Below are 19080 nucleotides of genomic sequence, written 5' to 3'. Positions count from 1 at the left end.
ACTGGTCCCCAAGAAGTGTCAAAAGTGTCAGTTAGTGTCCGAATGTCTGCCACATAATCGCAGTCCCACTATAAGTCACTGATCACCGCCATTACTAGTAATAAATAAATAAATAAGCCCATAGTTTGTAGACGTTATCACTTTTGTGCAAACCAATAAATATACGTTCATTGGTATTTTGTTTACCAAAAATATGTAGCAAAATACATACTGACCTAAATTTATAAAGAAATTTGACTTTTTTTTTTCATTTTTTTTTGTTGGTGTTTTAGAGCAAAAAAAGTTAAAAATATAGTTTTTTTTATTTTCAAAATTGTCAGCCTTTTGTTATTTATAGCGCAAAAATAAAAAGAACGCAGTGGTGATCAGATACCACCAAAAGAAAGTTCTGTTTGTGGGAAAATAAGGATGTAAGTTTTATTTGTGTACAGTGCTGCATACCGTGCAATTGTCAGTTAAAGTAACGCAGTGCTGTACCGCAAAAATTGACCTGGTCCTAAAGGGGGGTAAATCTTCCGGAGGTCAATTGGTTAAACCACCGACAATTTCTTCTATTACTTGTAATTCTAGTGGTGAGCATTCTGGGCTGCGCATCTGCGGTGCACATTAAAATCTTACCCTTTTTTTTCTGTATTTTTTTTGTATTTATTTTTATATTAGAGTGCACTGCAGATATAGAAAAGTAGTAGGTTAGTCAGCCAATCAGTCTTCACCTATAACTGCAACCATATATTTTTTCACTGAACTTACCCTTTAATTTCTTTCAAGGCTTGTTCACACAGGCAGCCTGGGGGACAGTAAAAGCAGGCATTTGAGCCATATTTCTACAGCCCCCCGACCACTAACCTAAACCTATTCAAAATGAATGGGTTTCCTTAACGCAACACACATTAACCACCGGATAATTTTGCAGGCCAAAGACCAGAGCACTTTTTGCGATTTGGCACTGCGTCACTTTAACTGACAATTGCGCAGTCATGCGATGTGGCTCCCAAACAAAATTGATGTCTTTTTTTTCCCCACAAATAGACCTTTCTTTTGGTGGTATTTTATCACCACCTACGGTTTGTATTTTTTGCGCTATAAACAAAAAAAGAGCAACAATTTTGAAACAAACGCATTATTTTTTACATTTTGCTATTATAAATATCCCCCAAAAATATATAAAAAAAACATTTTTTTCGTCAGTTTAGGCCGATACGTATTCTTCTACATATTTTGGTAAAAAAAATTGCAATAAGTGATTATTGATTGGTTTGCGCAAAAGTTATAGTGTTTACAAAATAGGGGGTCGTTTTATGGCATTTTTATTAATATTTTTTTTTACTAGTAATGGTGGCGATCAGCGATTTTTATCGTGACTGTGACATTATGGCGGACACAGGACATTTTTGGGACCATGGTCATTTATACAGCAATTAGTGCTATATAAATGCACTGATTCCTGTGTAAATGACACTGGCAGTGAATGGGGTTAACCACTAGTTGGCAGTGTAGGGGTTAAGTGAGTCCTAGGTGCATGTTTCTAACTGTTGGGGGCGTGGCTGTCTATGACACGTCACTGATCTCTGCTCCGATCACAGGGAGCAGAGATCAGTGGCACTGTCACTAGGCAGAACAGGGAGATACTTGTTTACATTAGCATCTCCCCGTTCGTCCACCCCGTGAGGCGATTGCAGGTATCCCCGTGGCGATCGAGTCCACTGGACCCATGATTGGACTCACAGAAGTTCTGACCGGCAAGGCAGTAAATTTAAAGGGACGTACCTGTACGCCCATTTGCCTGTCCGTGCCATTCTGCCAACGTACATCGGCTTGCGTCGGCATGTTAACAAGTGGCCTTAATGCAACATACGTTAATGAGCAGATTTAGCGTTAATACCCTGCAGAAGTGTGAGTAGGGTTGCCACCTTTTCTGCAAGCCAATCCCCAACATTTTTGTACCCATAAAATATGCTGAGAATGCTGTGCCACAAGTAAGACTCTCACAGACATGTATAAACCTCAGCACAATAATAAAAAAAAAATAAAACTCTTCCAACACATATGATTTGTGGACTGAATGAAAAAAAAAACCTGATTCCTCTATCCACACAAATTAGGTGGATGGAGGTATTTGGCCATTTCTGCTTAGTGCTCTGTGTGGCGAATCAACAGACCGCCCGACTCTGTGGGTCAGTAGAGTGTTCCTTCTGCCCGGGACAGTTAGCCACTGTTCGTTGTGAATAAATGTGTCTGGGTTTCCTGCAGTCTAAAACCCGGACACATGGTTTAAAACCCGGACTGTCGCATCCTGGACAGGTGGCAACCCTAGGTGTGAGGTCAGCCTAAAGTTTTATTACTTTCTAAATTAATGATGAATAATAGTCAGACACAGCCAGGTAATAAGAATTTTGAAAATGAGTTCAGCAATGACAATCTCTACTGTCTATCCTGTGTTTGGTGTACTTTAAACATGCGGTGCTGGACATTTTATTTTTCACTGACAGTACTCAGTAAAGGCAGCTAGAATTAAAGTGGACCTTCAGTCATTTGTTTCAACTTTTCTTCTTCTAAATCTTCTGCCCTTGATGTTTTAACTTTTTTTTTCTGCCAGTAAATACCTTATACAGGCCACTTCCTGTTTCTTGTCTGGTCATTAGCCTAGGTTTATGACATCATGCGGAGCTCTCACTCTCACTTTTGAAGGGAGGGGGGATGAGTCATAAGAGGGCCAATGGGAGCTGCAGAGCTAGAGGTGTGCCTCTGTGTAAATCCAGGAACAGGCAGCAGCTTCAGCTGACCACAATTAAAATGGTTGCAGCCAGACTCAGTGGAGGGAGATTTCCACAGCGGATTTGGCATGTACAGAATCACAGTATGTATAATATAATGCAAAGTGGTTGGAGGAAAGCTTCAGAATGGCAAAGATGTTTTTATTACAAATTTTGTGAGCAGACTACAGTTCCTCTTTAAAGTAGTTATTTCTTCTCTGCTTCAATCTATTCTGCACGATTTAGATATTGTGTTCCATGTGACAAATTCTTATCAATTTATCCTCATTTGTGAAAACAAAAGATCTTGAATGATATCAGGAGCAAGGTTTGCGCCAGTTCTTTCCCCAGACACCATGGTGAAAGGGCCTACAATATAAAGCATCATCTGTACTATCGAAAAATGAATATTGGAGAATGTCTCCAGTACCGTTCACCAATACCTGGTCCTTGCCACAACAAAGTATCTCATGTCCTTTTCTTCCTTAGGGGTTATGGGGTCTCTACAGAGGAATGGGGGCCCCCCTGGCTGGTGTGACCCCAATAATGGCAGTAACGTTTTTTGGATTTAGTTTGGGAAAGAAGCTGCAGCAGAACCATCCAAATGAGCCACTCAGGTGAGATATGGCTGCCTTACAGGTATAGATGACAGGTCCACTTTAAAAAGACCTACCTGCTTACATGTTTTCCTTCTCTTTGGTTCCAGACCCCGTCAGGTATTTGCAGCAGGAATGTTGGCGGGACTTTCCGGTGCCGTTATTGTCATTCCCGCTGAGCGGATTAAATGCTTGCTACAGGTAAGAGACAATCGTGTCTGGCAGATGTGTACAGAGCCATAACCCAGAGCAACCAATCAGATTTTAGTTTGCAGTAATCCGATCTCTAAATGATAAATTATGATTGGATGCATTACACATTGCATCCCCTCCAATTTTCTTTGTTGGTTGCCTGATGCCGCGTACACACGATCGGAATTCTCGTCAGAAAAAGCTCTGATGGTTTTTCCGAAGGAATTCCGCTCAAGTTGTCTTGCCTACACACGGTCACACCAAATTCCGAGAACGCAGTGACGTACAACACGTACGACAGGACTAGAAAAAGGAAGTTCAATAGCCAGTAGCCAATAGCTTCCATCTCGTAGTTGAATCTGAGCATGCGTGATTTTGGCGTGTCGGATTGCATACACACGATCAGAATTTCTGATAGAAAGTTTTTCCGTCGGGAAAATTGAGAACATGCTATCAATTTTTGGCTGGCGGGAATTCGGACAGCTAAATTCCGCATACACAAGGTCGCATTTTCCGATGAAAAGCTCTCACCGGTCTTTTTCTGGCCTTAATTCCAATCGCGTGTAAGCGGCATAACTGTTTCCTTTCAAGTTTGTATTGTTTGCTCAATAAAGTGAACCTGTCACTAATTTAACACAACTATCTGACACTAGACACCACAAGAGACCTACCTTTTTGTGAAGTGGAGGATGGTCCTTTTCTTCTTGGGAGCCTGTGATCCCAGTCAAAGTCTCTATTTACAGTATAATATGGAGAAAAATCATATCTATGGCATCCTTCAAAGCAATGCATGCTCCCCAATGATCTACAGAAAGGTTTGCCCTGTGAAATGCCAAAATGCCACCCCTCTGAAAAGTGATTCACAGTAGACAGGCAGCTAGGAATCAATACCACCTGTTGTAAACCCAAAGCCCACACCACCTCACCGCAACAGCACATGGTTGCAGGGTAGTTGTGACATGACCCCATTCACTTGAATGGGTTGGGTTTAGTGGTGGTACTACCTGCCGGATTTCAATTGAGAGGGAATACACAGAGCCAGATCGGCATGTACCATCGTCACATAGTGTTGCTCTCAAGTACTTAGGTTAAGTTGCTCAGGTTTACTTTAATCCACCCACTAAATTTGATCGACAAAAAATTCCCAGCTACATTTCTATACATGACAGTTAGGTGGCAATGAAGGCCAGCTCAGGTTATATATTTTACATACCTATACTGCATCATTATATTCTGCAGAATGTTACAGAGCACATAGACCATACTGATCATTGGGGCTACCGTGATGAAGCTTACACTCTAATGTCCCCACTTTATAATGTCCCTAGCCAAATCACTATATTGGTTTACTGAATAAGCCTGAGAGTTCTAACAAGAATACTACCCTTGGTTATGTAATCAAATCAGCCAGTTCTCTCTCTAACTACTCCTTGTATATTCTATCCCTCCTTTATCACTCTCTCTTTAATATCTTTCTTATTCTTTTATTAAACCTGTGCCCCATCATTGGTGTCAGTGGGAAGAATAGTGCCCCATTATTGGTGTCAGTGGGAGGAATAGTGTCCCATCATTGGTATCAGTGGGAGGAATAGTGTCCCATCATTGGAATCAGTGGGAGGAATAGTGCCCCATCATTGGTGTCAGTGAGAAGAATAGTGCCCCATTATTGGTGTCAGTGGGAGGAATAGTGTCCCATCATTGGTATCAGTGGGAGGAACAGTGTCCCATCATTGGTGTCAGTGGGAAGAATAGTGCCCCATTATTGGTGTCAGTGGGAGAAATAGTGTCCCATCATTGGTATCAGTGGGAGGAATAGTGTCCCATCATTGGTGTCAGTGGGAAGAATAGTGCCCCATTATTGGTGTCAGTGGGAGGAATAGTGTCCCATCATTGGTATCAGTGGGAGGAATAGTGTCCCATCATTGGTGTCAGTGGATGGAGTAGTGTCCCATCATTGGTGTCAGTGGGAGGAATAGTGTCCCATCATTGGTATCAGTGGGAGGAATAGTGTCCCATCATTGGTGTCAGTGGGAAGAATAGTGCCCCATTATTGGTGTCATTGGGAGGAATAGTGTCCCATCATTGGTATCAGTGGGAGGAATAGTTCCCCATCATTGGTATCAGTGGGAGGAATAGTTCCCCATCATTGGTATCAGTGGGAGGAATAGTTCCCCATCATTGGTATCAGTGGGAGGAATAGTGTCCCATCATTGGTATCAGTGGGAGGAATAGTGTCCTATCATTGGTATCAGTGGGAGGAATAGTGTCCTATCATTGGTATCAGTGGGAGGAATAGTTCCCCATCATTGGTGTCAGTGGGAGGAATAGTGTCCCATCATTGGTGTCAGTGGGAGGAATAGTTCCCAATCATTGGTATCAGTGGGAGGAATAGTTCCCCATCATTGGTATCAGTGGGAGGAATAGTACCCTATCATTGGTATCAGTGGGAGGAATAGTTCCCCATCATTGGTATCAGTGGGAGGAATAGTGTCCCATCATTGGGGTCAGTGGGAGGAATAGTACCCTATCATTGGTATCAGTGGGAGGAATAGTTCCCCATCATTGGTATCAGTGGGAGGAATAGTACCCTATCATTGGTATCAGTGGGAGGAATAGTTCCCCATCATTGGTATCAGTGGGAGGAATAGTGTCCCATCATTGGGGTCAGTGGGAGGAATAGTGTCCCATCATTGGTGTCAGTGGGAGGAATAGTTCCCCATCATTGGTATCAGTGGGAGGAATAGTGCCCCATCATCGGTATCAGTGGGAGGAATAGTGCCCCATCATTGGTATCAGTGGGATGAATAGTGTCTCATCATTGGTATCAGTGGGAGGACTAGTGCCCCATCATTGGTGTCTTTGGGAGGACTAGTGCCCCATCATTAGTGTCAGTGGGAGGAATAGTGCCCCATCATTGGTGTCTTTGGTAGGAAAAGTGCCCCATCATTGGTGTCTTTGGGAGGAATCATGCCCCATCATTTGTGTCAGTGGGAGGAATAGTGTCCCATCATTGGTGAGTGAGAGGACTAGTGCCCCATTGACCATGTCCTTGGCAGGAACTATGCCCTACTGTTGCTTACAGTGGTGGAAATAATGCACCAAGGGCTGGATGAAAGCAGGCAAAGGTTTACATTTGGCCCCCAGCCACAGTTTGGAGACACTGGTCTAGGGGATGTTAGGAAAACTTTTATCAACCTGATCCTCCACTCCCCCAGTAAATGGCACTCCTGTACACTCAAGGATGTGGACTTTCCCTTAGCGTTCTCACAGGACCTTATACTGCTGGAGTGCAGGAGAGAAGAAGCTGAAGAGGCAGGTATATGGTGACCCATCACATTTGACTACTCGCTGGACTGCGCATGCACGACACCGCCATATGGGTTCCAACACTGTGGTGAATCTGCGCTTGTGCAGAATTTTGTGGCCACACCCACAATAAGTATAATAAATTATATTATATAATTATATAAATTATAATTATGGAGAGTGAAGCGAGCCCTTGCCCAAAGCGTGGCAAGCGAAGCCTGTGGCAAAGTGGAACACATATGGCAGCATCACGCATGCGCACTCCAGCGGGTAGCTGAATGTGACGTGTCACCGGTCTATCAGTGGGAACGAGACAGTGGAAGCAGAGAGTTGGGCAAGTAAAACTGCTTTTTCCCAGTCCCCATAACAGACATAATTGAACAGAGCGGAGCCCCACTACAAGTGAAGACTTTTACTTTCCCGAGTTTAATTTTCCTCTTTCTTATCCCCCCTCCCATTTTGTCTTTCTGTGAATCAGCCACTTCTCTTTTTTTCCCTTCTTTTACTTTTTTTTTTACACTATCAGTCCTCCCTACTTCTCATTTGCACTCCCTCCCCATTCTTCTCCTTCCTAAACTCTTCAAACATTTTGCAATCTTTGTACAATCTTCTTTAAATTGACAAACACTTTGTAATATGATGTCTTAACTGACCAATCCATTCCATTTGTATCCAATCGGGCAGGCCCTTGCACTGGTTGTTGGTAGATCTAAATGAGATTGTACAAACACATTGTAACATGTGTAGTGAGCATTTCTTATCTTTATATCTGTCTAGTAATACAGACAGCAAAAAAAAAAAACAGACATGACCCCTAACCCCATTATAACCCTCATTCTATCCAAACAAATACATGAAAATGCCTTTAAAATGGAAGTAAACCCTTCCAAACAACTTTGACCTACAGGTAAGCCTAGATTAAGGCTTACCTGTAGGTCCAAGTAATATCTCCTAAACCTATATGGTTTAGGAGATATTTGCCCGAAAATGGGCACCGCTGTCTACGGCGCATGCGCCGTAGACAGCGGCGCGCATGCGCACTAAATGCGGCAAGTCCAAGAATGGATTTGCCAAATTTGTCGACTCCCGTGCGCATGCGCGGGAGTGACGTCATCGCGGCCTCGCCGTATGACAGCGGCGGAGCTGCGAGGCGCGACTCCCGTGCGCATGCGCGGGAGTGACGTCATCGCGGCTTCGCCGCTGTCATTGGTCGGAGCTGCGAGACGCCACCAGCAAGATGGACGCGGCGGACTACAGGGATCAGCGGCGACTTCGCTGGCTCCTGTGTCAGGTAAGTGACACATAATGAGCTACTATGCGATGCATAGTAGTCCATTATGCTTTACCTTTGCAGGGAAAAAAAGAGGAAGTAAACCCATCAGGGTTTACTTCCTCTTTAACTGTAGTTGTGTGTTCTCTCTCAGGCTCAGGCAAACAGCTCAGTGAAAAGGTTTTCAGGACCTATAGATTGTGCCCAACAACTGTACCGGGAGCAAGGGATCCAGAGTTTGTACCGAGGCACCATCCTCACTCTACTAAGAGGTAAGAACTTCCTTCTTTACTTTTCTGCTTTCAATATTTGTGTCTAAAATTACCAAAAATATAATTAAACACAAATATCAGAAAAACTATATTTCACATGCCAAATAACTTACCCATTAGGGCAGGGGAGGGCTGGGCCAGGGGGCAGGGATGCAATTGCCCCCTGGGCTGCTCTGATATGCGGTGGCAAAGGCTGCTGTGTCGTCAGCTCAAAACCGCAACATACACAGTTCTTGAGCTGGCCGAGTCCATTACTGTGAGCCAGCGATGTCTTCATGTCAGGGCTGACAGTCTGTACTAAGTACTTAGTCTGGCGGACTTCCCGCCAGACTGTCCGTCGGACTTTCCGAATGGGCTACTTGCCCACACACGACACTTTTTGAGCGGACTAAGACGGCGTACTAAGTCCGCCGTACTATCCGCCCTACTTTTGAAATGAACGGACTCGCCCACACGCGCGGAGGAAAGTCCGCTCATTTCGAGCGCGTCTCCAGGTAGGCGGGGCCCGCGAAGGAGACGTCGCTGGCCCCACCGCCTGGTATGGACTTAAAGGGGAACCCCAACGCCCCCAAGTCCACAACAGACCCTTGTCCGAGCACGCTACCCGGACGGCCAGGAAAGGGGGGGCGAGCGAGCGCCCCCCCCCCCCCCCTCCTGAGCCGTACCAGGCCGCGTGCCCTCAACATGGGGGGTGCCTTGGGGAAGGGGGGCCGCGCACCCCCCCCACCCCAAAGCACCTTGTCCCCATGTTGATGAGGACAAGGGCCTCTTCCCGACAACCCTGGCCGTTGGTTGTCGGGGTCTGCGGGCGGGGGGCTTATCAGAATCCGGGAGGCCCCTTTAATAAGGGGGCCCCCGGATACCGGCCCCCCACCCTATGTGAATGAGTATGGGGTACAATGTACCCCTACCCATTCACCTGTAAAATAAAAGTACAAAAAAAACACAACACACGAGATAAAATACTTTATTGCACAGCTCCGGGGGTCTTCCGTCTTTGGGGGTCTTCTCGCCGGACTCCTCCGCTATCTTCTTGTAGCTCATTTGCTAGCAGAGGAGTCCGGCTTTCTTCCTCGCCGCCGGCCTCTTCTTCCGACTTCGGGGGTCTTGTCCCCCTCTTCGGTTCTTCTGCCGGGCCACCGCGCCTTCTTATAGCTCTTTTACAGGCGGTGGCCTGGTTTTCTGTCGCCGCCGCCGCCTTCCGTTCTTCTCTTCTTCTTCAGATGTTGCCTCGCCGAGTCCTCCGCTCATAATGACAGGGAACGGGCACGTGGCGACTTATATAGGGACAAGGGGCGGGGTCTTCGGTGGATGTCACATGGGTTCATGTCACATGGGTTGATGTCACATGGCGACAGTCCCAGCATCCTCCGGGACTGTGACATCGTAAGGGGGCGGGGTCACCATGTGACATGAACCCATGTGACATCCACCGAAGACCCCGCCCCTTGTCCCTATATAAGTCGCCGCGTGCCCGTTCCCTGTCATTGTGAGCGGAGGACTCGGCGAGACAACATCTGAAGAGAAGAACAGAAGAACGGAAGGCGGCGGCGGCGACAGAAGACCGGGCCACCACCTGTAAAAGAGCTATAAGAAGGCGCGGTGGCCCGGCAGAAGAACCGAAGAGGGGGACAAGACCCCCGAAGTCGGAAGAAGAGGCCGGCGGCGAGGAAGAAAGCCGGGCTCCTCCGCTAGTAAAAGAGCTACAAGAAGATAGCGGAGGAGTCCGGCGAGAAGACCCCCGAAGACGGAAGACCCCCGGAGCTGTGCAATAAAGTATTTTATCTCGTGTGTTGTGTTTTTTTTGTACTTTTATTTTACAGGTGAATGGGTAGGGGTACATTGTACCCCATACTCATTCACATAGGGTGGGGGGGCCCGGTATCCGGGGGGCCCCCTTATTAAAGGGGGCTCCCGGATTCCGATAAGCCCCCCGCCCTCATCAACATGGGGACAAGGTGCTTTGGGGTGGGGGGGCGTGCAGCCCCCCCTTCCCCAAGGCACCCCCCATGTTGAGGGCACGCGCCCTGGTACGGCTCAGGAGGGGGGGCGCTCGTTCGCCCCTCTTTTCCTGGCCGGCCGGGTAGCGTGCTCGGACAAGGGTCTGTTGTGGACTTTGGGGGGACCCCCACGCCGATTTTTTTCGGCGTTGGGGTTCCCCTTTAAGTCCATACCAGGTGGCGGGGCCAGCGGCGTCTCCTTCGCCGGCCACGCCTACCTGCAGACCTGCTCGAAATTAGCGGACTTTTCTCCGGGCGGGAAAAGTCCGCTCATTTCAAAAGTACGGCGGACTGGCATACCAACGGCCGTATTGTCTGCCGAAATGCGAGTCCGGCGGGAAGATTGGAGTGCAAAACTTCTTTCTAAGTCCGCCGTAATTTCGGGTCAAAAAATATGCCGGAGGCTACACACGGGGGGATTGTCTGGCGGACTTGAGTTTGCCAGACTTTTCCACCCGCTTGTTTGATCGTGTGTACGTGGCATAAGTGAGCTCCTCCTCTCTGCAGCCAAAGAGTTTTTTTCTAGCAGCCTGTGCCAGTACCTTGCCCTCCTCGGGCTAGGTGGTATGATGTGGGCTCTCACCGACATGCTGCAGTTTGGCTGCAGTGCTGGTGTACTGGCAGTCATCCTGCATGTTGCCCCTGGGACATAGAGGATGCACATTTTTACTGCATGTTCTGAAAGTGCACAAAACGTCCTGCATGCTGCATGTTTGGTGCACTTTCAGAACATGCAGCAACAATGAGTAACCTAAAAGAAGTCTGAGGGGGTGTGACACCCGCCAGTATACCCGCACTGCAGCCAAACCGCAGCACACCAGTGTGAGCCTAAATGCTTGTATTCACTTGCAGCAGCCACTGCCACTCCTCTGAAAAGTGATCCATGCTCAGGTCACTTTTCGGAGGCATTTGACAGGCAGTGAATAGTTGATATCACATTTCATCCTTGCCTGCTTTAACCCCCCTAAATGCCAATCCCTGCAGGTAATGACACAGTTCACTTTGAACACTGCCTTATTTCCATTACTCTCTGTAGGTATTAGATGTGGTCTCACCTTTTTGTTTGCACATCTATTACCAAAGGGTACTTTCACACTGGGGCGATGTGAGCGGTAGTGGTACAGCGTTGCTCGTTTTAGTGGCGCTTTACCATTGTTTTAGTGGCGCTAGTGGGGCACTTTTAACCCCCACTAGTGGCCAAAGAAAGTGTTAAAAACGGCCGTGTTGCATTCATTTCAATGGGCTGGGCACCTCTCCCAAACCGCCCCAATAATGCTGCTTGCTGGACTTTTCAGAATGTCCTTCAAGCGCACCGCCCCAGTGGGAAACCTGGGGTGGCATAAGAAGCGCTTTACAGGTGCTATTTTTTAGCACTAAAAGGCCTGTACAGCGCCTTCAGTGTTAAAGGACCCTAAAGAGAGTTCTGGAAATAAGGTGGAGTTCAAAGTGAATTTCTACACCTAAGTGGAGCCCCCCTTTCAGAAGATTTGAGGATATTATTAAACCCAGAGACTGGTGGACTTAGGCCACAATAGACAGATTGAAATTCTGCCGGTTCAGCAGACATTTCAATCTATCTCTGTGCAGACTGGTTGTACAGAATTTGACTCCATCAACTGACAGTACAACCAGCGTGTCTTTATGTTTTTTAGCGATCAGTACTGGCTGCTATAGCTGCCAGCAGTGATCACTGTATTCTGATGGCCTGGAAACTTTCACCTCAGAGCACACACTGACACATGGCTCTTACGGAAGCTTGGTAATTCAAGTTCTGGGCTTCCCTAACATTACAGCCCTGTGGGGCTGTGACCAAGTCTGGGCAAGAGCTGGGATATGACATTACTTACCTCATATCCCTGCCACTCCTAAACCTGCTCCACTGCAGTATCAGGCCCACAATGTTCTTAATCTGTCCGGTGCTCCGGCATGCGCCTGCATGTGCATTCTTACTATCCGCAATTGAGACAGGAGGAACCTGCACCCTGGTGAATCTGGTGTTCATGCCGGGGAGACAGCAGGACTTGCGTGTTTAGCCTGCTGCGCTCACTGTGACTCTCAGCTACTCTGCTTGCTTGGCTTGCCCAGTGGTGTGGTGCTCACTCACCAGAGAAGTTCCGGACTCCACAGGTAGTGCTTAGTGTGGTGGCAGTGACAGCACAGTCTTTAGTCTTCATCTTCCTGCAGTCTCTTTGGTCTGTGTACTGGGTGTGGGGAAGGGGCCAGCTCTTTTTCTCAGTCTCTCTGGGGGCAATCATGCAGTCTCTTTCTGAGAGACTGCTCCATTCTCTGAGAGACTGCTCCACTTCACACTGCCTGTACAGAGACTGACTGCTTCACAGTGCCTGCACAGAAAGTGACTGCTCTCTCTGTGCAGGCAGTGTGAAGCGGTCTCTCTCTGTGGAGGCAGTGTGAAGCGGTCTCTCTCTGTGGAGGCAGTGTGAAGCGGTCTCTCTCTGTGGAGGCAGTGTGAAGCGGTCTCTCTCTGTGGAGGCAGTGTGAAGCGGTCTCTCTCTGTGGAGGCAGTGTGAAGCGGTCTCTCTCTGTGGAGGCAGTGTGAAGCGGGGTCTCTCTCTGTGGAGGCAGTGTGAAGCGGTCTCTCTCTGTGGAGGCAGTGTGAAGCGGGTCTCTCTCTGTGGAGGCAGTGTGAAGCGGTCTCTCTCTGTGGAGGCAGTGTGAAGCCGGTCTCTCTCTGTGGAGGCAGTGTGAAGCGGTCTCTCTCTGTGGAGGCAGTGTGAAGCGGTCTCTCTCTGTGGAGGCAGTGTGAAGCGGTCTCTCTCTGTGGAGGCAGTGTGAAGCGGGGTCTCTCTCTGTGGAGGCAGTGTGAAGCGGTCTCTCTCTGTGGAGGCAGTGTGAAGCGGGGTCTCTCTCTGTGGAGGCAGTGTGAAGCGGGTCTCTCTCTGTGGAGGCAGTGTGAAGCGGTCTCTCTCTGTGGAGGCAGTGTGAAGCAGTCTCTCTCTCTGTGCAGGCAGTGTCAAGCAGTCTCTCTCTCTTTGGGGCAATGTGGAGCAGTCTCCCTCTCTCTCTGTACGGGGAATGTGGTGTAGATGGGTGGTGAGCTGATTCAGTGGTTCAATGGGCCACTTGACTGGACTTGCCCCCCAGGCCTAAGGTTGCCAGCCCTCCCCTGCATTAGGGGTGTCTCTGTAGCCAGGTGCTTGGTTAAGAAAGATATTGAGAGAAGCACTGGCTGCAGCTGCTGTAGTGTGGTGCTGAACTGGTTAACAGCTATTTCAACAAAAGGAGGGAGCCGTTAAGTAGGGCAAGTTCAGTAGACTGGCTGCAGTGGCCAGGGGGCACGGGGGCGCCCCCCCCCCCCCAAAGCTACTTATTAAAAAAAACAATTTTTTTTTTACAGTGTCCCTTTTAAGTGGGTGTGTTAAGGGCGCCGGGCACAGGGGTGCTATTGGAGGTATGACCCATGTGTAAACACATGGCTAAGAAGTTCTATTGGTGTAGTTTAGAGTGTGCTCGGGGCGATAGGTCCGTGCAGAGGCAGCTGTCCATTCATATCCCTGTGACACAGACTCCGCATCCAGCAGTGCACACAGATATCTCCAGGTACAGTATATGCCAAGACTGGAAGGGGGCAAAAGGGGCTATTATCACTGTGTCCTGAGTGACTCCACAGCAGCACTTTTACAACTTTATTTCCCCTCTCTCTTCCCTATAACACTGATCCTCCCCCTCCCCCTCCTTCACTATCTTCTGTTGCATAGATCTTCACTGCTCTTCATCCTGCATCCTCCATTCTCAGATCTGACCATTCCAATCACTGACTGCCACCCTTTCCTTCCCAGACTACTTTATATCTCTTTTACCTGTTCAGCAGCTCAGTACATTCTCTGCACTCATTTAAGATGGCCGTAGTAGGAATTAAATTAAAAAGGAATCATCTATTCTATGGCCAACTTAACCACTTCAGCCCCGGACCAATTAACAGCCTAAGGACCAGAGGTCTTTTTACAATTTCGCACTGCACTGCTTTAACTGGTAATTGCGCGGTCATGCAATGTTGTACCCAAACGAAATTTGCGTCCTTTTCTTCCCACAAATAGAGATTTCTTTTGGTGGTATTTGATTGCCTCTGCGATTCTTATTTTTTGCGATATAAATGGAAAAAGACCGAAAATTTTGAGAAAAAAATATATTTTCTACTTTTTGTTATAAGAAAAATCGAATAAAGTAAATTTTAGTCATACATTTAGGGCAAAATGTATTCAGCCACATGTCTTTAGTAAAAAAAATGTCAATAAACGTATATTTTTTGGTTTGCGCAAAAGTTATAGCGTCTACAAACTAGAGTACATTTTCTGGAATTTACACAGCTTTTAATTTATGACTGCCTATCTAATTTCTTGAGGTGCTAAAATGGCAGGGCAGTACAAACCCCCCGCCCCCCAAATGACCCCATTTTGGAAAGTAGACACCCCAAGGAAATTTCTGAGAGGCATCTTGAGCCCATTGAATATTCTTTTTTTTTTTGTCCCAAGTGATAGAATAATGACACAAAAAAAAAAAGTTTACAAAAAGTTGTCACTAAATGATATATTGCTCACACATGCCATAGTTATATGTGGAATTGCACCCCAAAATATATTCTGCTGCTTCTCCTGAGTACGGGGAGACTTTTTGGGAATCTAACCACGTACGGCACCCCGAAAACCAATCACTGCCTTCAGGGTTTCTAAGGGTGCAAATTTTTGATTTCACTCCTCACTACCTATCACAGTTTCGAAGGCCATAAAATGCCAAAATAACACAAACCCCCCCCCCAAATGACCCCATTTTGGAAAGTAGACACCCCAAGCTATTTACTGAGAGGCATGTTGAGTCCATGAAATATTTTATATTTTGCCACAAGTTGCAGGAATATTAAATTTTTTTTTTTTTTGCACAAAGTTGTCACTAAATGATATATTGCTTACACATGCTATCGGCATAAGTCAAATTACACCCCAAAATAAATTCTGCCGCTTCTCCCGAGTACGGGATACCACATGTGGGGGACTTTTTGGGAGCCTAGCTGCGTACGGGACCCCGAAAACCAAGCACTGCCTTCCGGGTTTAAATATAAAACGCTACCAAAAAAAACTGTTAGCGATCGCAGGGATCAGGCCTGACTCTGCAAACGCTGCAGTTATGTGTTTAGTGTTTTGTAAGTGACAGTGATCGATCGATACTGCACTTGGGTGGGCTGGGCGGAGGGGCAAAACGCAGGTGCTAGCAAGTATCTGGGCTGATCCCGCTAACAATACGTTTTTTTGGAACTCTAAACTGCTGGGGACGCTAGTATAGATCTGATCAGATCAGATATTGATCTGTTCAGATTCTATACCACTACGGGAAGTGTATGCTTTGTGTGTGGGTGTTAGCGGTACTGGCACTAACCTAGCGCTGCCTGGGGCGACGCAGACCCTGACCCTAAAACCTAATTGATATCAACCGCCGGGTGATCAGGGGGTTAAACCTTCATTGGGTAATAAATGGTGGGTGCCCTGATGCTATAAAAAGCAAACTAACTAACCAGAGTGACCCGTAACACTTATACGGTGATCACTGGTGAAAGGGTTAACTAGGGGCAATCAGGGGGTTCAAATTTTTATTAGGTAGTATATGGGGGTCCCTGGCGCTATATAAAAACCTGACGGGGAACCTAAATAACTAACTGGCTAACCAGCGTCCCCAGTGACACTTATACGGTGATCGCTGGTGAAAGGGTTAACTAGGGGTAATCAGGGGGGTTAAAACCATTATTGGGTAGTATATGGGGGTACCTAGCACTATAAAAACCTGGCGGTGAACCTAAAAAAATAACTAGCTACCTAGTGACACTAATGCAGCGATCAGAAAAATTATCGCTTAGTGACACTGGCAAAAGGGGGTGAAAGGGTTAACTAGGGGCAATCAGGGGGTTAAAACCATTATTGGGTAGTATATTGGGGTACCTAGCGCTATAAAAACCTGGCGGTGAACCTAAAAAAATAACTAGCTACCTAGCGACACTAATGCAGCGATCAGAAAAATTATCGCTTAGTGACACTGGCAAAAGGGGGTGAAAGGGTTAACTCTAAGGGCAATCAGGGGGTTAAATCTTTATTGGGGGGTGGTAGGGGGCTACCCTGGACCTAACACTAACTGCCCTGACACTTTTTACTTTTACAACTGACACTGAATGCAGTGATCAGTAAATAAATGATCACTGCAATCAGTGACACTGTGACTGGGGGGGGGGGGCGTGGGGACATCGGGAGGCGATCGGGGGGTGATCGGGGGGGGTGTGTGTGCCTGTGTGTTATTTAGTGTCAGTGTAGTGTTTGGTGCAGACTTACTGTGTCCTCTCCTCGTAGTCTGGTCAATAAGACCGCCCCGAGGAGAATGACATCACTTCCTCCCTGCCTGTGTATACAATACACAGTGGGAGGAAGCTTCTCATTCGCCAGGAGCGATCGAGAGGGGATGGCCAGAAACCAACGGCCATCCGCTCATCCCGGATTGCTCCTGAAGCGAACCGGACCGCCGCATCCAGCGGGAGGGGGTCTGATCGGACCCCCCACCCGCTGGAAGGCAAGCACGTACATGTACGTGCTTGTGCCTGTACATGCCATTGTGATGACGTACAATGGCATGCGGCGGTCCTTAAGTGGTTAAATGAGTGCAGAGAATATACTGAGCTACTGAACAGTTTGGAATAGATAAAAAGTAATGTTGGACGGAGAGGGTGTCAGTCAGTGATTGGACCCCTAGAGAGGAATGCGCAGATCTGAGACCACACTTGTAAAGAAGAACTCAGCACTCACCGGGATGATGGGAACCCCTCATAATGGGCACAGCGGGTGTACAGACCTCGGAACTCAGCACGGGGATGGTGGGAACCTCTCATAATGGGCACAGTGGGTGTACAGACCCAGGAACTCAGGACAGGGATGATGGTAACCCCTCATAATGGGCACAGTAGGTGTACAGACCCGGGAACTCAGCACAGGGATCATGGGAACCCCTCATAATGGGCACAGTAGGTGTACAGACCCGGGAAATCAGCACAGGGATCATGGGAACCCCTCATAATGGGCACAGCGGGTGTACAGACCTGGAAACTCGGCAAAGGGATTATGGGAACCCCTCATAATGGGCACAGCAGGTGTACAGACTCAGGAACTCAGCAAAGGGAAGGTGGGAACCCCTCATAATGGACACAGTAGGTGTACAGACCTGGGAGCTCAGCACAGGGATGATGGGAACCCCTCATAATGGTCACAGTAGGTGTACAGACCCGGGAATTTGGCACAGGGATGGTGGAAACCCCTCATAATGGGCACAGCAGGTGTACAGACCCGGGAGCTCAGCACAGGGATGATAGGAACCCCTCATAATAGGCACAGTAGGTGTAGACTCGGGAACTCAGCAAAGGGATGGTGGGAACCCCTCATAATGGGCATAGCAGGTGTACAAAACCGAGAATTAGGCACAGGAATGGTGGGAACCCCTCATAGTGGGCACAGTGAGGCTGCAATTGACGGGCACAGTTTTACCTAGCAGTAATGATACAGAATAACCTGACAAATGGCTATTTACAGCCCTGTATTACTAAAAATTAAATTTTTCAGTTTGCGCCCCCCAAAAACTTTGAGCACCAGCCGCCACTGAGACAGGCAGAAATGCACTCTGGGAACTGTAGACCTAAGGAGAGGCTCCCCTGTGTAATCAAGAGCTTTTAAACTACATTTCCCAGAGAGCAGATTGACAGGGGAAAGAGCTGCAGTGTCCCAGGCTGTACAGGACACAGCTTTCTTTTGGCGTGAGGGAGATCGTAGAGGGCACATCACTGTCCAGTGTGCATCATCAGGGCCGCTGATAGGGCAGTACAGCCAGCCCTGTTGTACAGGGGGGCCCGGGCAAATTTACAGTTAATTTATGCAAATTAAAATTTCAAAACCATTCCCTCGCTATTACTTGCTGAGCGAAGGGGGTTTCTAATTACATTTTCCTGGGCCCTATCTGGTCTACAGATAGGCCTAGGAGATGAGCGCAGCGTTCAGACTATTTTTCCTTTTTCGGGCGCATGTACATGAAGCCGCCCCGCACATTGTTCTGTTAGCTAATTAGTCCCGGCTGCCGCTGCCCACTGCCTTCCCTGGCGGAGTGATACTACGAGGCTCCGCTTAGCTCCGCCTCTCATTTTCCTTTGCTGACTGCTGAGACTCAGGCAAGGCGACAGGCGGCTCAGTGGATGAAAGAGATAGGCTGCAATGATGGGAGCAAGAACCTGGAGGACACATGCACTGCACACAGTGAGTGGAGCACAGAAGTTGAATCCTTCACTGCGTCTCACTTAGGTACAGCATAGCTCGTCATGATTATCAGCATTATGACACTCACGCAGGCAGCACAGTCAGCATGTGTTCTGTCATGGATCTGTTACAGTGTGTCCTATTGCTGTTTGGTGCTTACTTTGTTATGGCTGTATTGGGTTATAGTTACTGTACACACGGTACAGCCATAAGTTAACAAAGTCAGCACCCAAAAGCCAGGTGACACTGTGAGATCCATGACAGAGCACATGCTGACTGTGCTACCTGCGCAATTTTCATAATGTGTGATAATCATAGGACGCAGTGTGATGTTACTTTACACTTGCATTTGGGAGGGGGTCAGTAAACATGTGCCCCCCCAATCTCCCCCTTTATCCGCTTC

At 47.6% G+C, this 19080-nt stretch overlaps 1 protein-coding gene across 1 annotated transcript in view; it reads left to right on the top strand.

The window, feature by feature from the left end:
- The window catches only part of LOC143973878 (mitochondrial carnitine/acylcarnitine carrier protein-like), a 67688-nt gene that overhangs the window by 38033 nt on the left and 10575 nt on the right, over positions 1-19080 (top strand). Inside the window, exons 3-5 of the mRNA XM_077474757.1 lie at positions 3243-3370; positions 3460-3550; positions 8272-8389. Coding sequence (XP_077330883.1) covers positions 3243-3370; positions 3460-3550; positions 8272-8389 — 337 coding nt within the window. The remainder of the gene's footprint in view (positions 1-3242; positions 3371-3459; positions 3551-8271; positions 8390-19080) is intronic.

The sequence above is a fragment of the Lithobates pipiens genome, unplaced genomic scaffold, assembly GCF_037356315.1.
Source record: "Lithobates pipiens isolate NorthernLeopardFrog02 unplaced genomic scaffold, aLitPip1_a1.2 Scaffold_1, whole genome shotgun sequence".
Taxonomy (NCBI): Eukaryota; Metazoa; Chordata; class Amphibia; order Anura; family Ranidae; genus Lithobates; species Lithobates pipiens.
The sequence above is the reverse complement of the archived record's forward strand: the minus strand, read 5'-3'. Positions and strand labels throughout refer to the sequence as shown.